The following is a 22,393-nucleotide window of genomic DNA, read 5'->3' as shown; positions in this document are numbered from 1 at the left end:
CTGGCAAAGTATTCTGGGACTTGTAGTTTCACAACACCTGGAGAGCCACAGGTTGGCCAGACCTGCCATAGGAAATGGCAGCATTAGATCTGTCTTCATAATCTGCCCCACATCCCCTGTGATGATCCTGCCCCAGATCTCCTCACATTCTACCCCCTCCAGCACCATCTCACAGACCACTGGGGACACAGTGGGCTGTTTATAAGTCTCACATGGAGGGGGCGGTACCGGAAGTGCTTGTGAATGGAAGCTGCACTGTGATTGGTTAGTGCAGTGTTCCTTACAGCCAAGCAGCAGCCGGGGGTAGAGTTGAATCACGTGACGGGTCTGTCAGGTGGGGAGAGCGGAGGCCGCGAGACACCGGGACAGCCGGTAAGTGACCGGGGGGAGGGGGAAGTGTGACAGGGGGTGAGGTCAGTGTGACCGGGGGGAGGTCAGTGTGACCGTGAAAGGGTGCACTGTGACAGGGGGTAGGTGACCGGGAGGTGAGGTCAGTGTGGGGGCTATAGTGGGTGTATACAGGTCGGTAAGTGACCGGGGGGATCAGTGTTGATGTATCTCTGTACTATACACTAAGGAATAATGTCACTATATGGTAGTATGTAAGTGTACTGTACATTATATGGTAACATCTGTGTATACTGTACATTATATGATAAAATCTGTATACTGTACATTATATGGTAACATCTGTTGTATACTGTACATTATATGGTAACATCTGTGTATACTGTACATTATATGGTAACATCTGTGTATACTGTACATTATATGGTAACATCTGTGTATACTGTACATTATATGGTAACATCTGTGTATACTGTACATTATATGGTAGTATGTAACTTTACATAGTACCTATGGGATAATGTTATATGGCTATATATGTATACTGTGGGGAAATGTTACTATGTGATAACATCTGTGTATACTGTACATTATATGATAATATATAAGTATACTGTACGCTATGGGATAATGTCACTGTATGGGTTCTGGTACAATGCTATTATATAGTTATGTATACTATGGGATAATGTCACTGTATGGTAACATCTGTTTATACTGAACACTATATGGTAATATAAAAGTATACTGTACACTATGGGATAATGTTATATGTATACTGTGGGGTAATGTTACTATATGGTAAGATCAGTACATACTGTACACTATATGGTAACATCTGTTTACACTGAACACTATGGTAATATATAAGTACTGTACACTGGTATAATGTCACTATATGGGTTCTGGTAAATGCTATTATATAGTTATGTATGCTATGGGATAATGTCACTATATGGTAGTATGTAAGTGTACTGTACATTATATGGTAACATCTGTGTATACTGTACATTATATGGTAACATCTGTGTATACTGTACATTATATGGTAGTATGTAACTTTACATAGTACCTATGGGATAATGTTATATGGCTATATATGTATACTGTGGGGAAATGTTACTATGTGATAACATCTGTGTATACTGTACATTATATGATAATATATAAGTATACTGTACGCTATGGGATAATGTCACTGTATGGGTTCTGGTACAATGCTATTATATAGTTATGTATACTATGGGATAATGTCACTGTATGGTAACATCTGTTTATACTGAACACTATATGGTAATATATAAGTATACTGTACACTATGGGATAATGTTATATGTATACTGTGGGGTAATGTTACTATATGGTAAGATCAGTACATACTGTACACTATATGGTAACATCTGTTTACACTGAACACTATGGTAATATATAAGTACTGTACACTGGTATAATGTCACTATATGGGTTCTGGTAAATGCTATTATATAGTTATGTATGCTATGGGATAATGTCACTATTTGGGATTTGGTACAATACTATTATATAGTTATGTATACTTTGGGATAATGTCACTGTATGGTAACAAATGTGCATACTATATGCTGTATGATAAAACTGTTTCAGTCATTATAAGATGCAGCTCTCAGTATTTGTATAGATTAAGCACAATAGATGTGTACTGTAAAATCCTTTGTGGTTCGTGTGTGTTCTTCTTTTGGATTAATTATTAAGCAATTATTGGAAAACAGATGGCTAGATGGTAGTAGGTATTTAGACAATGTGAACATCTGGAACTACATGCTGTAAGTCAGTACACGTCTAGCAGTACAGTGTGTGCGTTCCCCAGCATGTGTGTAATTGTTTGTAGAACATACATGTACTGTAGCTTGTACTGTAAGTTTAGTAAAGTGGATCTGTCACTTATATATACAGTAAAGGCAGACAACTTGTAAGTGGAATATTGTCTGCTGATCGATCCAGGACTTTGAGCCTTGTGCTTCAGTGATGTCACAAACTCCTAGTGAATTGACAGGTTGAATATTGGTTCATCTCATAAATACTAAGAAATACATATTTCCAATATAAACAGCATACAGTTAGGAAATTAAATAAAGCTTATCTATAATATTCATAGGCCAGACTAATAAAACTTTGTGTGATCCAAGCCTTCTGCTTAAAAAGTAACTATTTACTTTGTTAAATAAAGCATTGACAGATAGTCCTTTCAAAAACTGAATTTGTTTATATAACCAACATCCTGTTATTCCAATATTATATCATATACCAGTGGTTCCCAAAATGTGCACCTAGGCTCCCTGGGGTGCCTCAGTGATCTCACAGGGGTGCCTCGGCCAGTGGTAAGCAAGGCAGGGGACTACTTGGTAATTATTTTGGCTTAGGGGTGCCTTGAAAAAATAATGGAGATCCTAAGGGTGCCTTGAACTGAAAAAGTTTGGGATCCACTGTCATATACCGAAAGTCCACAAAACATTACAATCCCCTCCAGGATGCCCAATAAATTCTGGCATTGGCTCATTAAGTTCAAACCTATCTCATTTTATAGATCTGAATCTACAATCATGTTTTGAAGTTGATGTCCTTTTTGAGGAACTAGACATTTACAATTATTAGATACATTCAAATGGTAAGAAGGTTTTATCAACAATCGTTCAAACGCTCTATCCCTCTATCCTTCATAACAAGGGTATTAGATTTGTTAATAATTTGTTAATTAGAGATCAGAATCAGGAATTATTTATTAGAGCCTAAAAAAAAATCTAGTCGGGCTGTTAAGACCAGTCGAGTCCCTGTGAGTAATCACATTTTTATTTGTTACTATATATAATAACAATTTTATAAAAGAATTGAACAAACTCTTAAAAAATTATTGGAGTGTTCTATTATGTGATTCCAGTTCAGGTTCCCATTTGCCAAAAAAAGTGATATATGGAAGAACTAATAATTTATAATCAATATAGTCGCAGAGTTTTTTGAGAAAAGAGCCAGGGTCTGATCAGATCTGGTTATCATTGTTTGTCACATGTTAAGAATGGATGTTATCCATGTCAATGGTGCAATGTTTGTAAACAAATGGATAAGAAAAATTACATTGTTACAAAAAATGATAGAATATAAAAGTCTCATTAATTGTATTTCAACTTTCAGTATTTAAATGATTAGGTGTAGTTGCAATTTAATTTATATAGGGAAAACAAAAAGGATGTTGAAAACTAGGATACGGGAACATGTACCCAATATAGAAATGAATGTTGTAGTTCAGTCTTCCTACACATTTAAGTGTTTTTCACAAACAACGTTTTTATTTTTAAGGGTATCGGAATAAATACCCATCACTTATAGAGGGGATAATAGGGAAGTACAACTCTAAAAGCGAGTCCTTCTGGACTTATGAGATGTACTCTCTGGTTCCAGCTGGATTTAATGAAAGTTTCGATATAGTTTATTTTTGGGTTGTTAGTTTTTGGATCACAGGCATATTTTGGTTGTTTATCCACTATATATCTGCGACCCACTCTTCTTTTCCTTTTCCTTTTTTTTTTATGTTCTGAAATGTACAATTTATATTTTTTAATGATTTTCTATACCTTTTTAATAACTGTATGATGATATATATTGTGGATTTGTAATTATGCATTATGTAATGATTATTTTTAATAATTTTTAAAATCATGTTTACTTTACATATTCTTTGATGTTAATTTGAAAACCGTTTTGTGAAGTTAATGATTAATTGATTTTGTTATTGATTCTATATGTACGATGCATTTTCGATGGCGGTGGCCATTTATTTTGTGAACATTATTGACTCTTTATTGGCGGTGGCCATTTTGTTGGTGGGATTCATTAATTATAGTTATCGCGAGATCATCCACGACCATCGTGGATGTGATCTTTCACACCGAGTAAGCTAATGACTGATGTCATCATTACTTGGTGCCGATATGCTGCTTTTGTTACGAGACTGTTTTTAATTATGCGCATTATAAAATCATATTTGGTGCCGTGACGAAACGCGTTGGGTGGTCATTTTGCACACTGTGTTTGTGTTAGTTATTGAGCCTCGGTGGCACTGCCTGGTCCGGACCTGTTACAGCTTTTCATACTACATACTAGTAGGTTAATTGGCTGCTATCAAAATTGACCCTAGTCTCTGTCTGTGTGTGTGTTTGTTATGGAATTTAAACTGTAAGTTCCAATGGGGCAGGGACTGATGTGAGTGAGTTCTCTGTACAGCTCTGTGGAATCAGTGGCGCTATATAAATAAATGGTGATGATGATGGTTAAGATAAGCTTCATTACTATTTTATTCTTCTAAAACATTTTAACTAGTGTTGCCAATAAATACTTTGCACCGATGAACTCCCATCCCCCAAGTGACAGAACAGTCAGATCCATGCAGTCCTAGGGCTAGATTTACTAAGCTGCGGGTTTGAAAAAGTGGGGATGTTGCCTATAGCAACCAATCAGATTCTAGCTGTCATTTTGTAGAAAGTACTAAATAAATGACAGCTAGGATCTGATTGGTTGCTATAGGCAACATCTCCACTTTTTCAAACCCGCAGCTTCGTAAATCTAGCCCCTAGTGTTACTCGCCTATGCCCCCATCTCTAATAGTTCAATTTTCCCCTGAGGCGTTCAAGAGAACCCACTGCTTAATTCAGTGTGTCGATTATACCGATTGGATGGCTGCTGTAGCTTGGCAACAGCCATCCAATCGGCATTATTGAAACTCTTCTTTTATTTGGACGGGGGGAATCCTATTTACAATAATAGTTTTAATTGGAGGTCTTATTTAATAATTTGGTTTTTATGTGCATTGTCCTTGGTGCTGTTGTTCTGCGTGTAGGTCAAAACTGGCCACATGTTCCCAACAAACTGTTATTGGCTCTCGACGTCCTGCTGCAACATATTTGTAACTTGGGAAACGTTTCCGTATTTAGGAGCATTAGATAAGAAGGTTTTGCAGGGCCGTATGAACGTTTCTCTGTAATTCTAGTGTTTGCAGCTTTGTCTGTCTTGAATGAGGAAGAAGGTCGGGGAAAGTTAACGGCCTTGTAAGTTATGTAAAGTGTTATTAGCTTTGTGTTGAATGATATCGCTGTCTCTCTTTGTCCACGCACGTATGCAAGTGTGACTGCAAATGGCTGTGGATGACTAGGATAGACTGGGTTTTATTTTCATGTTTGGTTGCATGCATTGTCTTTGCATTAAAACTCAAGTCCGTTGCAAGATTTAAACTCCAAGGACAGATTGTTGGAGCCAGCGATTTTGTAATGTAAATGTGATTCGCGGTAACATGAAAACAAGTGAGGGATGACTATACACAGTCACAGGTGTCACAGGACTTGTAGTTTCACAACACCTGGAGAGCCACAGGTTGGCCAGGCCTGAACTACAATTTATGCACCTTGATATATGACGTACAAATAGGGATCTTGCTTAAGTATAAAATCAGTGAGGATCAGCATTTTCTTGTTGTTGACATCATCATCAACATTTATTTATATAGCACCAGCAAATTTCATAGCGCTTTACAATTGGGACCCTTACTGATTATATTCACTTAATTCCGCTCTGTGTGTTATTTCGGATGCCTGATCGACGCCTTTCAGCAGACGAGATCCAGTCAACGGCTACATTTTGCTGAGAATGTTAGAATGCTGTCATAATTATTAAGCTAATCAAGAAGTTGGCGTGAGCTGGGTGAATAGGGAAACCAATTAAAAGGAAGGTTGCAGTATAATAAAAGTTTGGTTTATTGCAATAAATAAGTAAATGAAGTAAAACCGTACACTTACAAACCAGTAATTGGCATAGAGACACTTAGAACTGTCTCTTGCTTTTAATCATTGTTGTACATCGGCACAGGCTGACCTGGGCGCCCGTCTCTGTAGCTACGCGCTTCAATATGAATGTTCTCTTACCGGTTGATTAGGTACAACTGGATATAACCAGTTATTATATGGACACTTGTTTGTAAGTGCATTGTGTTACTTTATTTATGTTAATAAAATACACTTTGAAACTATTGGAAGCATTTTTTTTATATTGTTCCCCTGTTCAGCCAGCACACTCCAATACATTGTCTATTATTGCACCTGTATGGAGAAACGCGTGTGGTATCATGGCAAGGCTCAACCCGGATAGTGTTGCAGTGGATGCGTTGAGTACACTGGAACCATAATAAATGATTATTATTGGACATACTGTGGACAGTATTTACCTTTTGGGAATGTCTGATCGTCTCTGTTTTCAGTTTTTATGGCATAATTACTACAATTTGAACAAAGCTTCACTCATTAACTTGGCTAAGAAAGATCTATAAAAATGATGTTTCCAAAGTATAATAACCCATATAAAATCGTAATGTGGGGAAATTATGTTATATTATAGTCTATGTGATAGAAATACGCAACTTACCAGCAAGCTAAGAATCAAGTCGTACTCAATTGAGGCCAAAAAATACAGCAGTGGAAAATAATCTAGGGATCTTGTGTATGGGCATGCAGTTGGGTACTTTATTTTATTTTTTTTTTGTTCTAAATGTCTCTGGAACACAGTATGTAATGCACAGAAACTAGGAAATGTGTAGATCTATCAATCCAACTTGTATCGAGCCGTTCCATAGAAACACAAACCGTGATGACTGGTCTGTTCAATAACTTCTTCTGCCTATACACGTTCCCAAGGCACCGTGTGTTAAGCAAATGTTGACCCTGATGACAGATTGTATGTAAGGTTCTCATACTTGTTGGAAGCCCACTGGCCAGTTTTCGGACAACTTGCCACAAATGTCAGCACGTGTGGGCCCAAAATAATGTACCGGTATTGTGCTTTGTATACTCCAGGGTGATATATTTACTAAACTACAGGTTTGAAAAGGCGGAGATGTTGCCTATAGCAACCAATCAGATTCTAGCTGTCATTTATTTAGTACATTGTACAAAATGACAGCTAGAATCTGATTGGTTGCTACACCTCCACTTTTCAAATATACCCCCGGATGTCAATCGAGACTGGTGGAAAATGCTGCTGGGTAATGACGGCTTTTAGATTAGACACGACTTTTATCATTAACTGTGCTTTATGAGGTCGCCAAGGGGCAACACGGTGGCTCAGTGGTTAGCACTTCTGCCTCACAGTGCTGGGGTCATGAATTTGATTCCCGACCATGGCCTTATCTGTGAGGAGTTTGTATCTTCTCCCCGGGTTTGCCAGGGTTTCCTCCGGGTGCTCTGGTTTCATCCCGCAATCAAAAAATATACTAGTAGGTTAATTGACTCCTATCAAATTGACGTGTGTGTGTGTGTGTATGTTAGGGAATTTAGACTGTAAGCTCCAATGGGGCAGGGACTGATGTGAGTGAGTTCTCTGTACAGCGCTGCGGAAATAGTGGCGCTATATAAATGATGATGATGATAGGATGTGGCTGAACCTGGATTTTCTGGAGAAAGTTCTTCTTTAACGTCCCTATTAGAAGTTCATAAACCTTCCTTTGAGGAAGGAATGGGTGCAATGACTTACCTAGGTGGCCTGATTACCTCTGATGAGGTGAAGAAGGCCGTTCTCCTCAGGGCCATGACTTCAATAAATCCAGTGCCTGTGTATGTATTATACTGTTAATGTATTGCTTAACAAATGCCAACAAAGAAATGGTTGTCTCGTCTTTAATGTGCCTCGTCTTAGGTGATTCCTCTGTTAATTGTTATTTTTTTGCCACATGACATGTAGGCGTCCTGCTCCTTTCTCAGTGAGGTACACCTGACACTCATTTCACACAGTGCTGAGTGTACCTGTCTCTATCTAACACGTGTCTGACTTTAACCACTGTCTCTGCTCTCGTTTCTGTCTCTTGTCCTTTAATGCTGACCCTAACCCTGACCTCTGACCGCTAGCTGTGGATTTACCCTTCTTATTATGTGTGACCTACGTCCTCCACTCATGCTGCCGCTAAGACAGGTAGGTGACATGTTCAGTCCTTCCGTCCGTTGAGCCGTCTGCACCCCTGGTCCAGGATATTATTCCATTGTATTACCTAGTGAAGGCTTGTCCTCAAAATTGGATTTATTTGTGCTTTGTTCATCTATTGTTCCTGTTTAAAGTACACCTGTTACCTACACACGGTAACAGCTGAGCGAATATATTCAGGGATTACAGCCAGAGACAGACCAGTGACCTCACCGAGGCACTAGAAGCATTTGCAAAATGACTGCCTCCATGGTGTGCTAGCAACATTACAATGAAATATATTATACATTATATATATTATATGTAGTCCTTGTTTTGCTACATTATCAGCCAGTTTAGGGCCTGAGGGCCTGATGCAGAGCTGGTCAAGACATGTAAAAATAGCGCATTGATATGCTGAGCTTTGCGCATCTTAAATTTTGTGCAGGTCTGCACCAGTAGTAGACATCAGAAACAGAAATTTTCTATTTTTTTTTTTTTATTTAAACTTTTAAAACTTTACTGAAGAATATTTTTTTTTTTTTAACTTTGTGTTTGGTTTTATTTTATTAGAGATTTGTTTTTTGTCTTTAAGTTTATTGGTTATCTCCTGAAGCACTGATACAGACCAGTGCTGAGAAGGCTTCTACCTACAGACAGACAGTCTCACTCTTGTTAGAGCTCATCAGTGTAGACTCTAATTTCTCAGTGGCTAAAGTATTGACTGAAAAGGCGGCCATGTAAACGGCATGGCCAGAAGTCTGTGCTTCAGAGATGGACTTGTTTATTTGCATAAGTGTTTCTAAGAAGTTGCTTAAAACTCCCCATTACTTTTTAAGTTTTATTTATTTCTATCCTTTAATAAAACACACACACAGTCTTGAAACCATAACCAGATGTGGGGAAATCTTAATTGCGTAATCTAATTTTGTTGCTAAAGTCTCAGAAACATTGTTCCTATCCACTCACTTGTTCTTTGTGTTTGCAGTGTTGTTGAGGACAGAGGATTGTGTAATGTACTTTATTTTGACATTGCAGACAAAGTTCCTTATTTAGCATTTTCTTAAAACTTTTTTTTATTCTGCTCTTATTACATATCAGGGCTAAATTAATTCCTGTTTTTATGTGCAATAATACATTATGCCAGAAAATGCCATCAATTGTAAGCTTCACGCCTTTTAGCTCTTTGCAGCAAAAGGCCTTTTCAATTTTGCACAATACTTTTGCTTGCGTGCAATGAATTATCACATGAATCTGCTCTTCACACTTTGGGGTTAGTGGGATTCAGGCACAGTTGTGTAATCCATAGTTAATGTATATTTTGTTAAAGCCTTGGCTGTCCAACAGTGCGAGAACAGAAGTAACCACTAATAAAATAATTTTTTTTTTTTTTTTTAGTGCAGTTCCCTTAGAAATGAATAGAGCTGTTGCACTTGATATAATATAATTTGTATCTGCTGTTGCACGAGCATCCTTCTGATGATGCACACACAAACAGCTTCTTGCATGTACTTTGCTTCTTTTTGTCATGATGGCATACTAGTTCTTAACACAAAGTTCCACTCATCTTCTTGTGATCTTATTGTTAAGGTAACGGACACAGACTTCCTAGTCACTGGCCGACTTGTTCAGCATGGGTCACACTGCATAATGAACAAATCAGGCTTAAATCATTTTACACTCCTCCCACAGCCCTAGCTTGATTTACAGGTGGCACTCCCACCTGGTCTTTATAGAGGACTTTTCTGCAGGTGCTTTGCTTGATTTGTCTCACTGCATATGCTCCCGGTCAGTTGTGCGAAAGAAACCTCTAAAGCACTTAAAAATAAGTTAAATTACACTCTCTATACTATTATTTTGTCACATGTATGTTCTCCACCTGTATATCTTTAAACTAGGAGTGGAACTTGAAGCTCAAACCGGGCTTCCAGTTCCGTGCATGCTCCGAGCCCAGCTCACGCTCAGTAGAGCGCACTTGGGACCCACGGAGAGATAATTGTTAAAGGCCTCCATCTGAATGAAAAAGTACCTGGACAGCCTGGGCTCCTCCTGCTAGTGCTTTTGAACGTCATATTTTTTTCCTGCCCCCAAAAAATATAAAAAATAAACCTGAATTTTCAAAGCCTATAAAGTGACATATTGCCCTGAATGGGAATTATGGTTTTAATGTCATGAGCGCTAATTCTGTTTCCTGCACATGGACCAGGTTTTGTGGACAGGTGTGCGTGTGTTGTTGTTGTTGTTGTTGTTGTTTATATATATTATTATTATTAAAAAATATATATATATATTAATAATATTATTTTATTATATATATCACTTCTGCAATGGCCTCTTCACCTGGGCTCCAAATCCCCTGCTTTAACTTCTTCCATCTTTGTTTTTTACCTGCCCAGATGGCTGCATTAACTTCATTTATGTTCTCAAAGCATCAAGTACTGTAATTTTAACGTATCCTCTGTTTGTAGATAAGAATAAAGCCCAGAACTTTCAAAACAAAACCAAGCTGCACTTTGTACAATAATGTGTTCTCTCCTATGCTTTTATTTCCAGATATGGGTGATGACAACAGCAGCTGTGTGGAGGTAATGTGTATAAATACATTATACCTAGTAAAACACCATGCACGTATGTTTAGTAAGCTGCGTTTGTGTGATGTGACTGTGTGCTACTAAGTCTTAGGCCGGTGGAGTCACAGAGGGGAGCGGAGGTTACTAAGCTATGACCCTGACCTCTCCCAATGGTCATCAGTGGTGTCAGTGCATCAGCGCTGGTTCTGACTGCCACTACTGTGAAAACTGATCCAGTGACCTTCCAGCAGCTGCCTGCAGCATGATATCGGACTGAGAGACTGATCATTGTGTGGGGGCCATGGGTGGGAACAGTATTACAGAGGATAAGGAGTCGGTGGCATTGCAGCCGTTACTGTGACAAAGCTGAGGGTAGTGCAGTGATGGGATTATTCCCGGGGACATGTTTGTAAAGACTCTATTTGCTTCTCAATGCATTGACTGAGCAGCAGACAGACTCCCAGACGCTGCTGTGTGAGATCCATCCCTGTGTGTGTTTGCTCTTTGTGTGTGTCCTGTTCATAAGTCTCCTAAACTGCGCTCTCTCTTCCCAGCCGGCCTTTTCTATGGGTGTAGACCTGCGCACCAGAGTGCTCCAGTTCGTGGAAGAACGGCTCCAGACTACCATGGTAAAACACTCAATACTAGAGATTACTGACCTTGTGTCCTCATCCATTATATTGTCCAAGAACTTACCTGTGGCTTAAACTAGGGGATATTTTACTTCCTGTATCAGGGGACAAAGTAACGCAGAATTCCGGAGGGAATCAGTCTGGTAAAGGGACGGCCATTGAGACGAGGAGGGGAGGTATGAGGAGAGGTGGGAGTCACTTGGTGACGCGTTTTGCCAATTGCATCATCGCATTCCTGCCCACTCACTGATGTGGGCGTGGCTTAGTGACGCGTTCGGTGTCACCACCAGCCACCTTGAAGGAGAATTGTCCTATCTCCCATTTCCCCTTGGAGTCTTGGGACATTTCAGGAGACCAGACAATTAGGATTTAATGCGGACCTGTCGCCTGCAGAGAACGGCACATTAAACAGATCTCATAACCAGCAGCTAAATATATGTTCCATTTACTGTGTGTTACAGCTGTTTAGTCTGCTCTATAGCGCTATAGCTATGAATATTAATGAGTGTAATAAACAGCCAAAGCGCTGTGTGTTTTTGGGTGACATCATTGGGCTAATTTGATTGGTCAACTTTGGCTGATAAGATTGTAAACCCTGTGTATGTTGCACCATCGAATGCTCCATAATACGTGTAAATAACAGACTGGAGATTAGTGCATGGGGGGGAGGGGGAATATATTAATACACAATACGGACAGATATAAGGATTAGCTACAAGTCAGAGTAATGTAGAAACGCACTGGTAGAAAGCCACACACACAGCAAATCAGACATAAGAGCCGATAATGCCATTAAGTAGACTAGATTTAGACTTATGCATGGGGTGAAGGGGAGAGAGACTGTCCAATAACAAACTATGAAGCGTCCTTAAAGGTGATCGAGTGATTAAGATATAACGAGAGAAATTGCAAAGACTGCGACGTAAGATACACAACGAATGTCTAGTGACCGACCCGGATCGATCCGCTACTTGGATAATATAATGAGATATAAATATGTACTCAGCACATGATATCTGGTGACTTCATTTTGAATTGAAGAACAATAAATCTCTGTGATGCTACGTTTGGATGATTACGGAAGGATATAAGTAGATAATAACTAGGATACAAAATGATGAATTATAGTTAAAATGGACAATGAGACGTTTTTCCGACATTAGAAAAACTTACTAGAGTCTATCAAAAGGGGATATTAAGTACATCGTTGTCATGGAGAGAGCAATGATTGTTTAAGCCTAAGTAATTGATGATGTATGAGACCGACTAATAGTGATTTTATGGTTTTAATTTGTTAATTGCAGGCATTACAACATTTTGACTGTTTTATAAGATTCATTTTGCAATAATTTTGGTTTATTTGACTATAAATATCATTGTCCGCAATTGACACCGTAAGGGCGTAGCATTTTATTGCGTTTTGTTCCGTAATTATGGCTTGTGTAATAACTGTACATGCCGATTAAGCTCTTATTCGGTGCTATTTAATTGTATTTTTAAACTGCATGACAGATGAGAAGAAGAGCTTACAGTCTATATGAGAACAGAGTGTGACTAGTACATTTGATATGATGACAGACTTTACCGAACGTCTCATCTGTTATTTTGTCTCCCCCCCCCCTCCCCTGGTGATACAGCTGACCGGAATACTGATTGGGGCCGTCGTAGCGCTTTCCCTTATTGGGATTGTTGTGTTCATCGTCTACAAGAGATTTCGGCAATCCAGTGAGTATATTATGTCTGTTTTTCTCCAATTGTTGAATATCCAGATAACTTTTTCGGAAGCGTTGGTACTTACCCTATTTGTCACCGGACCCCCCCTTCATTTCCACCTCCCTCCAAGCATTGCATGTTTTACAGATCTCCTCTAAGGAGCACAAGTTCAATAAATAGTGACCTGGAAAAAGCTTTATCTTTATGTAGTATTTTCCCAATGATGAAGGACCCTACTGTTAACGATATTGTGGATCGGAAGCTGGGATCAGGGGGACTATTTAAGGAGACAGGTGCTGTAAAGATTTAAGTGTAAATGTATCAAGATGTGAGTTCCCTGCTGGTTTGAAAAGTGGAGATGTTGCCTATAGCAACCAATCGGATTCTAGCTGTCATTTTATTTAGTACATTCTACATAATGACAGCTGGAATCTGATTGGTTGCTATAGACAACATCTCCACTTTTTCAAATCCAATGGAACTCGCAGCTTGATACGTTTTACCCCTTAATATCTCGTTAAGATCCTGTAGTGAGCAGGTTAAAATATAAATATCAACCAATTCATATTTCTGCATCAGTTTGTATTAACTTAATTAAAACATCCAGTTGAAATTGGAAAAGACACTATTTTGTTTAATATCTCCTCCCGAAGTTACAACGGCAGGAGCCATCTTTTTTTTATTAATCATGCTAGAATGTTCCTGAATCTGTCTCCTCCCTCTCATTTATATACAATGCCACTGCCTGTACATGTTGTTATTTTATAGTGGCAGGCCCACTTTTAAATCAATAGACGGTTGCTGAGATTGGGCTGTTGACCCTATGCGCTGGCTTAGCGAAGCCCCTAACCCTCCCTCGCTCCTCTATACCAGTCTCCCTCCACTTTTTCAGCTTTCCAGTGATGCTTACACTAGGGGGAGGGGCATCGACAACCGCTCTACCTGTTTTTATTTAGGAACCTTATTTGATAGCTGTGCTGTTCTGTGGTATTGCCCTGAAGTAACGGCTAGCTCCCAACACAGCCGTAGTATATATCGTGTTTTGCAGCTGGACTTGATGCTGCTGTTGCAGTCGGTGGATGTCCGGCCTGGGGCCTTGCTGAGCAAACAAAGTAAAGTGTAAGATTTGCTGACTATTAAAGTACTATAGCAGATCTGACCGTTGTGGCTTTGAACACTCTCCTCCACTTGTGGCCTCTCTAAGTCATGTGACTTTATAGCCCTTGTGCAGTGAGATGGAGAAGTGATTGTGTCTTGGCATGGAAAGGACGTTTCTGTGTCCCCTCCCTGCTGAGTCTTTCTAATCGCCTGGGTGCAGTTAATAAGTTATATCACAAGTACATTTTGTGACCGATACAGACAAGAACCTGGCAGAAATTGCACAATTATTCACCTAGCAATCATTTAACCCCTAAATTGCTGTCAGCTGGACCTACTGCAAAGTATTGTTTAAAAAATAAAATAAAAGTACTATGCCAAGAATCCATTGAACTTGTAATTAATGGTGAAATTATATAGTTTGTGTCCCTGTTTATTGGCTCCAACACTAAACCTGCCGCTTGTATAGCTGTTCCCGTATTGATAAAGCTCAGAGCTCTTTATGTTACATCTTCCACAGGCTCTTGGTAACCTCCTGTTCCCATTAGTGATCAGTAACAATGTATCAAGGTCCTTATTACTGCGCTCTGGGGCATTCTCCAGTACAATCAGTCAGTGGGCGGGGCTAAAGAACACAGTGCTGTTGTGAGGAGGAGGGGGAGCAACAACAGGAGCTTATTAACTGTCTCCTGGTAGCCGTCTTATGGATAGGGAAAATAGTGATTATTTCTAAGCGTTCTCTTTCGTATGTGTTTTATTGTGTTCTCCTACATGTATTTAATTTTCCAGTACTGCATCTTTATTGGTAAGAAGTAATGAGATATATATATATATATATATATATATATATATATATATATATATATATATATATATATATATATATATATATATCTATATATCTATCATTTGAAGCCTTGCCTTTTGTAAATTATCTGTAGCAAGGGTGCAGGGTGTCTAGAATGGATTTCTTTATACTTGGGCACAAACAGGAGATTTTCAGCCCATTTGGGGAAAGTATCGTCTACAGTGTTCTCCTTTTAGTAAGTAAGAATCAGACCACCGTTCCTGTTGTGTTTATAGTCTGTACAGCGCAGACGTTTTACTTTACACGGCCTGCACATGACACCTCTCCGGTGTTTGTCATTACAGAACAGCAGCAGCCAGAGGTACCGCGCTATCGATTCCGCAAGAGAGACAAAGTGATGTTTTATGGCCGGAAGATCATGCGGAAGGTAGGGCGATGGTGCTATAAGGGTTTAGAACACAATGGTCACGTTTTCACCAGAACTGTAAGTGTTTACACTGGAGCACTGCAAGAGACCCTGGGTTCAATGTATCAAGCTGAGAGTTTTCTGGCGGGTTTGAAAAACCACTCAGATTCTAGCTGGCATTTATCTATTAGATTCTAGCTGTAGAATCTAATTGGTTGCTATAGGCAACATCTCCTCTTTTCAAACCCGCCGGAAAACTCTCAGCTTGATACATTTATCCCCGTCTCTTTAAGCAACTCGATAGGCACAATGCATATGTTCAGTGTCTAGTTTCATCAGAACGCATGCAAAAAAAAGTCTTACTACAACTGTTCTTAATGCCTCCTGTATATAAAAATGCATTTTTATAGTTTATCTGCCTTGCAAACAAATGTTTTGGCATGCATATGTATCGGTTATAGCTGGTGCAAGTGATACGGCTAAAAAAACCACATACCTAAGAGATGCCCAGAGACTGAATAGGACGAGTGTGCGTGCGCTGTACTTGGCCACGCCCTTACTGTACATTGTCTACATGTGTTTGCGCCATTCCAGTCCATAGGCAGCATTAAGTGACATTTGTGGTTGCACATGATGTACTTGCGTCCATTGCCGTAAGGTCCATTTCTGAGCATACTCAAAGCAACTTCAGGCAAGATGCTGCACGCAGTGGAACTTGCGTCTGGCGATGAATATGGCTCATTGTGTCCTCTATTACACAGTAGTCAAATAAAAGGATCTAGTTAAGGCCGTAGCATTAGTCTTGCTTCATCATTATTGTCATCATCACCATTTATTTATATAGCGCCACTGATTCCGCAGCGCTGTACAGAGAACTTGCTCACATCAGACCCTGCCCCTTTGGAGCTTGCAGTCTAAATGCCCTAATATACATACACACACAGACAGAGAGAGAGAGGGAGAGAGAGACTAGGGTCAATTTTGATAGCAGCTAATTAACCTACCAGTATGTTTTTGGAGTGTGGGAGGAAACCGGAGCACCCGGAGGAAACCCACGCAAACACGGAGAGAACATACAATCTCCACACAGATAAGGCCATGGTCGGAAATTGAACTCATGACCCCAGTGCTGTGAGGCAGAAGTGCTAACCACCGAGTCACTGTGCTTGCTTCATATTTTTCCATATAAATGGGAATGGTAAGAGTATTTAAACGGAAGTACACCCACCTGCTACTCGCTTAATATGTTTATTCGTTCAATATAGTCACATCGCTCGCCCAGCACCAGTTGTTCAACTATAAAACCCGTGTCAATTGAATTATGAGGGAGTAGTGCCAATATACCTGCCCACTCCATAGATATATTCCTGGGCAGTGTAGCTTTTGTGATGAGATGTAACAGTGTTTCAATTAAGAATAATACTGATCTAGACTTTCTCATTAGATCAGGCCTGGCCTACCTGTGGCTCTCCAGGTGTTGTAAAACTACAAGCCCCAGCATGCTTTTCCAGTAGACAGCTAGCCGATAACTGTCAGGGCATGCTGGGACTTGTAGTTTCACAACACCTGGAGAGCCACAGGTTGGATCATTTTCCCAAATTTTTTTCATTGATCCTGTAAAATACTGGGCAGCACGGTGGCTCAGTGGTTAGCACGTCTGTCTCACAGCACTGGGGTCATGAGTTCAATTCCTGACCATGGTCTTATCTGTGTGGAGTTTGTATGTTCTCCCCGTGTTTGCGTGGGTTTCCTCCGGGTGCTCCGGTTTCCTCCCACACTCCAAAAACATACTAGTAGGTTAGTTTGCTGCTATTAAATTGCCCTTCGTCTCTCTCGTTCTGTGTATGTTAGGGGATCTAGACTGTAAGCCCCAATGGGGCAGGGACTGATGTGAATGAGTTGTCTGTACAGCGCTGCAGAATTAGCGGCGCTATATATTTAAATAGATGATGAATCTGCTTTGTTAGTGCTATAATCTTTGCCATGCAATTCTTACATGTATTCACCAGGTGGCGCTGTTTACTGACCACTTCTTCCTGGGAATGCTTCTCTGAATATTACAATATTCTATAACGTGCATCTAAATTTACCAGTTAGAGTGTAAGCAGGTGGGTTTTCATTAAATGTGTCTTTTTTTTTTTTATTTTTTTTTTACAGGCTGTAAACAAGATGCCAATTCTTTGGCTAATTCAATGTGATTTTAATATAGTATACATTCTGTCTTGCTCCGTTATTCATTATTAGCGATTTCCAAAAGGAAGTTTGTACCGTGTGTGTGGTATAGACTGTTAGCTCTTCTGGCAAGACTATCCACACCCAGTTTGTGTTTGTGTTTTCCCGTTCAGTGTACAGAGTTGCAGAACACACACAGTATAATAATAATGATTGATATAACTGCACATATACAGCGTCTGTCAGTTCCATGTTAGAATTTATCCAAGGTTGCTGCTGTTTGTAATGTAGATAAGCTCCGGAGACTGAGCAGGAGGCAGCAGGATATCTGTTCATCTTCTCTGCTGTCTCCCGCTGACACTTATAAATCATGTAGGAGTGGAAGCTGCAGCATTCCTGCTTTTAATGAGACTAAAAGCTTTTTAATGTGACGGGATTGACTGACAGACGCAAGTACTACACCCCGGTGTGAAGAACACAAGTGTAGGTCCGAGCGATCCACGTTAAAGGATCTCTAAACCTTAAGTACAAGTTGTCTTCTGAGCTATTAATAGCATTCACAGATTATTTATATATATATATATATATATAATATATTATTGTGTATATTTCCACGTTTAGTAGTCATTTCTTTTATATACCAGGTTGTTTTGGGTTTAGTGGTTCTGTAAGGTCCAAGTCTTGTGTTCTGTACACATCATTCTGCACCTGTGTTGTTTGGTTGTGAAGGTGAGGAGGGATTAGTGTGTTGTGATTTCTAATGTGCTATTAATGCATTTATTTTTAGCAGCTTATTCAGTCACGTGCCAAAATCTCCATTTTATAACATGTTAATAAGGTTTCCAGGCCAGCGGATTTAATTCCGGACAGTTGTGAAGTACACGTGGTCCTGTGACGTAATACACTTGGGGTAAATGTATCGAGCTCCGAGTTTCCGGCGGGTTTGAAAAGTGGAGATGATGCCTGTAGCAACCAATCAGATTCTAGTTATTTATTTAGTACATTCTACAAAATGATAACTAGAATCTTATTGCTACAGGCAACATCTCCACTTTTCAAACCCGCCGTAAACCCCCAGCTTGATATATTTACCCCTTAGGTCATTAATACAATAGCTAGAAGTCCATATTTTTTTGTTTTTTCTTGCCGACCCCGCTGGGTCAGTACAGGAATTTCCGCTTTGTTTGGTAACCAGCAGGGTAATATCGCCCGTTCTCTGTGCCCTGCAGGTCACCACTCTGCCAAACACTTTGGTTGGGAACACGGTCTCAAGACCCAGATCGAGAAAAAAAGTGAGAGTCCTTACCTTGGCTAAAAGGTGAGTTGTAATATCCTTATAAGGAAGAGCTTGTTCTCTCTGGCACTGGGATGGGGGCTGTGTTTGGACAGGGAGAAGAGAGGAGAACTACGGGAGGATCAACAGAGAGATTGTGATAGATATAAAGTTATCAGGGGCAGAGTGATAGATATATGAGGGGATGGGTAGGAATGGGGGGGGGGGGGGGGCACGATGGACCATATCCACTTGCTGCAGTTGGAACAGAACTTTATGGGAATTGAATAAACCTCACTGTGTGGAGTTCAACTTTTAGTCTATAATGTGCATCAATTATGATACCGTCTTCCCTCCAGTAGAAATGTTATAGAGCCATAATTATAGATCTCTAAAGCTGTAGTTCTTGTTTTATTTGTTTATTTGTTTTCCTTTGTGTGACATATCCTTGGTGTTGTAGTAAAAGGAAACTGTAATAGTGAGAGTTGTTTTCTCCCCAGTGAGTGTGTTGTTTACATGGATGAAGCTATTAGATAGGGATGGAGACTATGACATTGATGGTATGAGGTGGGTAAGTGAAGCATTATGGGAAGGGGGGCTGGTAGATTTGCCTGTGACTGCTCTTGCTATACCCAGCTTGATCCTGCCCCTCTATCTGGGTTCTTTGGGTCACACCCGCCCCTGTTCTGAGCGTTTTAACTGTTTGTTCACCAAGATAGCCTCCTGTTCTGTGAATCCTTCCTTTCAGTGTACTGTGTTATGTATCGGCTCTAGTCTTCACCAACTCTCAGATGCTGTACGTGGTTTGGACATTGGGTCACAGATGTCTAACGTTTTTTATTTATTTACATTTTTTTTTCCAGAATACTGCGTTTTAAGAAGGAGTACCCCACCCTCCAGAAGAAGGAGCCCCCGCCGTCTCTCCTGGAAGCCGATCTCACAGAGTTTGACGTTAAAAACTCCCACTTGCCATCAGAAGTTCTTTACATGTTAAAAAACGTGCGGTAAGTATCCAACGCCAAATTCTGCGGCTGTCCGGTGATTTAATCATCTATTATTTACTTGGTAGTCCCAACAGGACCTAGACCACTGTATGATGATGATGATGATGATATTTCCATACCTTTGGCTCCCTTTTCTATGGTTGGAGTCTCTTCATTTCTGCTATCCCCACGTATCACTAGACGCCAGCTGCTCTCATAGGAATGTTGTTCCTCATAACTTAATAAATTTAAAGGTTTTGTAAAATATATGGACCCTCCTAGCCACCGTCTAATAATTATTTATTTGAAATCCGTAAAATGTCCAACCTATGCTGGTGATAGCTAGAATCTGATTGGCCGATATGGACAACACTTCCACTTTTCCGTTGTAGGTGGTAAATAAAAGTGCAATGTCTGTTAGTGATAGGTGACCAGTCTCTGTTCTCTGTCCTTTCTACCAGGGTTCTAGGTCACTTTGAGAAACCTCTGTTCCTTGAGCTGTGTAAGCACATGGTGTTCCTGCAACTACATGAAGGGGAATATATCTTCCGCCCAGGCCAGATGGACAACAGCATCTATGTGGTCCAGGATGGGATGTTGGAAGTCTGTATACAGGAGAGTGTAAGGACGGATGTGTATTTTCTCCTCTCTTCCCATAGATGGCGCCACATACTGTTGCAATAAGAGATTCAGTGGGTCTGTCAATCTCCCGGTTGCTGATCACATTTATTTCCACTGTCCGCAATCACAGACCACTCTCGCCCACCTGCAGACCTGACCTCTTCTGTAACACTCCCTAAAACTAAATGTTCTGCTCCTTTGGTACGTTTGCTCTGAGCTGCTTGGTGAATGCAGCTTCACTGGCACTGATATTGGGGATCATTGAACCCTACGAAGGAAGGGCCAGCTGTACACAAGGGCTCACAAGCGTTCAATCTGAATGCTGGTGATTACCTCCGGTGCGCCCCATCTGCAATGTCCGATACAGTAAACACAGCTCAGACCAAATGTATCACAAGGCGCAGGGGACGTTCCAGTTTTTACAAGTCCTTGGCACAGTGATGAGAGACCTGATGCACTTCATGGGTGGCCCTCTAACCTTTTGAAAGGGCTGCACGTTTCCCTGAACAAACATAAAATGAGAATACAACCCATAAGTTCACTGGGAACTTGTGACAAAATAAAGTGTATCTGTGATTTCACTACTAGGGGTATATTTTCTAAACTACATGGTTGAAAAAGTGGAAATGTCCTGCCCGCTTCCTGCGCTCGGCCAATGACCGCCGCCTCTCCTCCACTCTTATCACCTCTTCCCACTCCAGAATCCAAGACTTTTCCCGTGCAGCCCCCCTTCACTGGAACCACCTCCCTTGTTCCATCCGTCTCTCTCCTACTCTGTGCTCCTTCAAATGTGCACTCAAAACTCACCTCTTCCTCAAAGCCTACCACCCATCCACATAACCCCTTCATCTCCTCCACTCGCTCTCCCTCTCTCACCCATTGCCTCATCTGGCTCCTCTTGTGCCTGGTCTGTTTACACCCTCCCTTAGGATGTAAGCTCACATGAGCAGGGCCCCCTCCCCTCCTGTCTCCTCACCTGTTCTTCTGCTCCGTGTCTATTGCATTAGTCAGCCTGGAGTTTCTGAAGTTTTGGTATTTTTGCTTATTGTTTTGTATTGTTTCACCCTGTATAGTCTACTGTGTACGGCGCTGTGGACACCTTGTGACGCCTAACAAATAAAGGATGATAATAATAATAAATGTCACATATAGCAGCCAATCAGATTCTAGCTGTCATTTTGTAGAATGTACTAAATAAATGACAGCTAGAATCTGATTGGTTGCTAAAGGCAGCATCTCCACTTTTTCAAACCCGCAGTTTAGTAAATATATCCCCTGGTGTCTGTCTCCACTGTGTCTTGGCAGTAGGTACACTTTCAATCCTCACCCTTATTTTAGAGCCGATACCAACAAGCGATATCCCGTTTAGGTGTGAAAGTATGGGTTAGTAAGGGGGTTGGTCTTGTTAGTTAGGGGCTGGTTGTCTGTGTGACATTGCAACAGGGTAGACACACCAGGAGGGGTAAAACAAAGGATTGATGATCTAGGTAGACTAGAGGGATGGTCAGAGAGTGGCAGCTACAGTTTAATGCCAAAAAATACAAAATCATGCACTTGAGTCTCAAAAACCCAAAGGCTAAATATAATATTAATGACACTATAATGGAAACTACAGAGGAGGAACGGGATCTAGAAGTCACTATTTCAGGTGACATAAAGGCAGGTAAACAATGTAACAAAGCAACGAGGAAGACAAGTCAGATGCTTGGTTACATAGGGAGAGGAATCAGTAGCAGAAAGAAGTAATAATACCACTGTATAGGTCACTGGTACGGCCTCATCTAGATACTGTGTTCAGTTC

At 40.4% G+C, this 22,393-nt stretch overlaps 1 protein-coding gene across 1 annotated transcript in view; it reads left to right on the top strand.

Annotated features, from left to right (window-relative positions):
- Window positions 1–273: 273 nt before the first annotated feature.
- The window catches only part of PNPLA7 (patatin like domain 7, lysophospholipase), a 112,726-nt gene continuing 90,606 nt past the window's right edge, over window positions 274–22,393 (top strand). Inside the window, exons 1-8 of the mRNA XM_075185421.1 lie at window positions 274–372; window positions 10,870–10,901; window positions 11,441–11,515; window positions 13,156–13,243; window positions 15,482–15,564; window positions 18,945–19,033; window positions 19,852–19,992; window positions 20,433–20,592. Coding sequence (XP_075041522.1) covers window positions 10,872–10,901; window positions 11,441–11,515; window positions 13,156–13,243; window positions 15,482–15,564; window positions 18,945–19,033; window positions 19,852–19,992; window positions 20,433–20,592 — 666 coding nt within the window. The 5' untranslated portion in view covers window positions 274–372; window positions 10,870–10,871. The remainder of the gene's footprint in view (window positions 373–10,869; window positions 10,902–11,440; window positions 11,516–13,155; window positions 13,244–15,481; window positions 15,565–18,944; window positions 19,034–19,851; window positions 19,993–20,432; window positions 20,593–22,393) is intronic.

This window comes from Mixophyes fleayi, chromosome 9 (genome assembly GCF_038048845.1).
Source record: "Mixophyes fleayi isolate aMixFle1 chromosome 9, aMixFle1.hap1, whole genome shotgun sequence".
Classification (NCBI taxonomy): domain Eukaryota; kingdom Metazoa; phylum Chordata; class Amphibia; order Anura; family Limnodynastidae; genus Mixophyes; species Mixophyes fleayi.
This window is presented reverse-complemented; position numbering and strand designations above follow the sequence as displayed.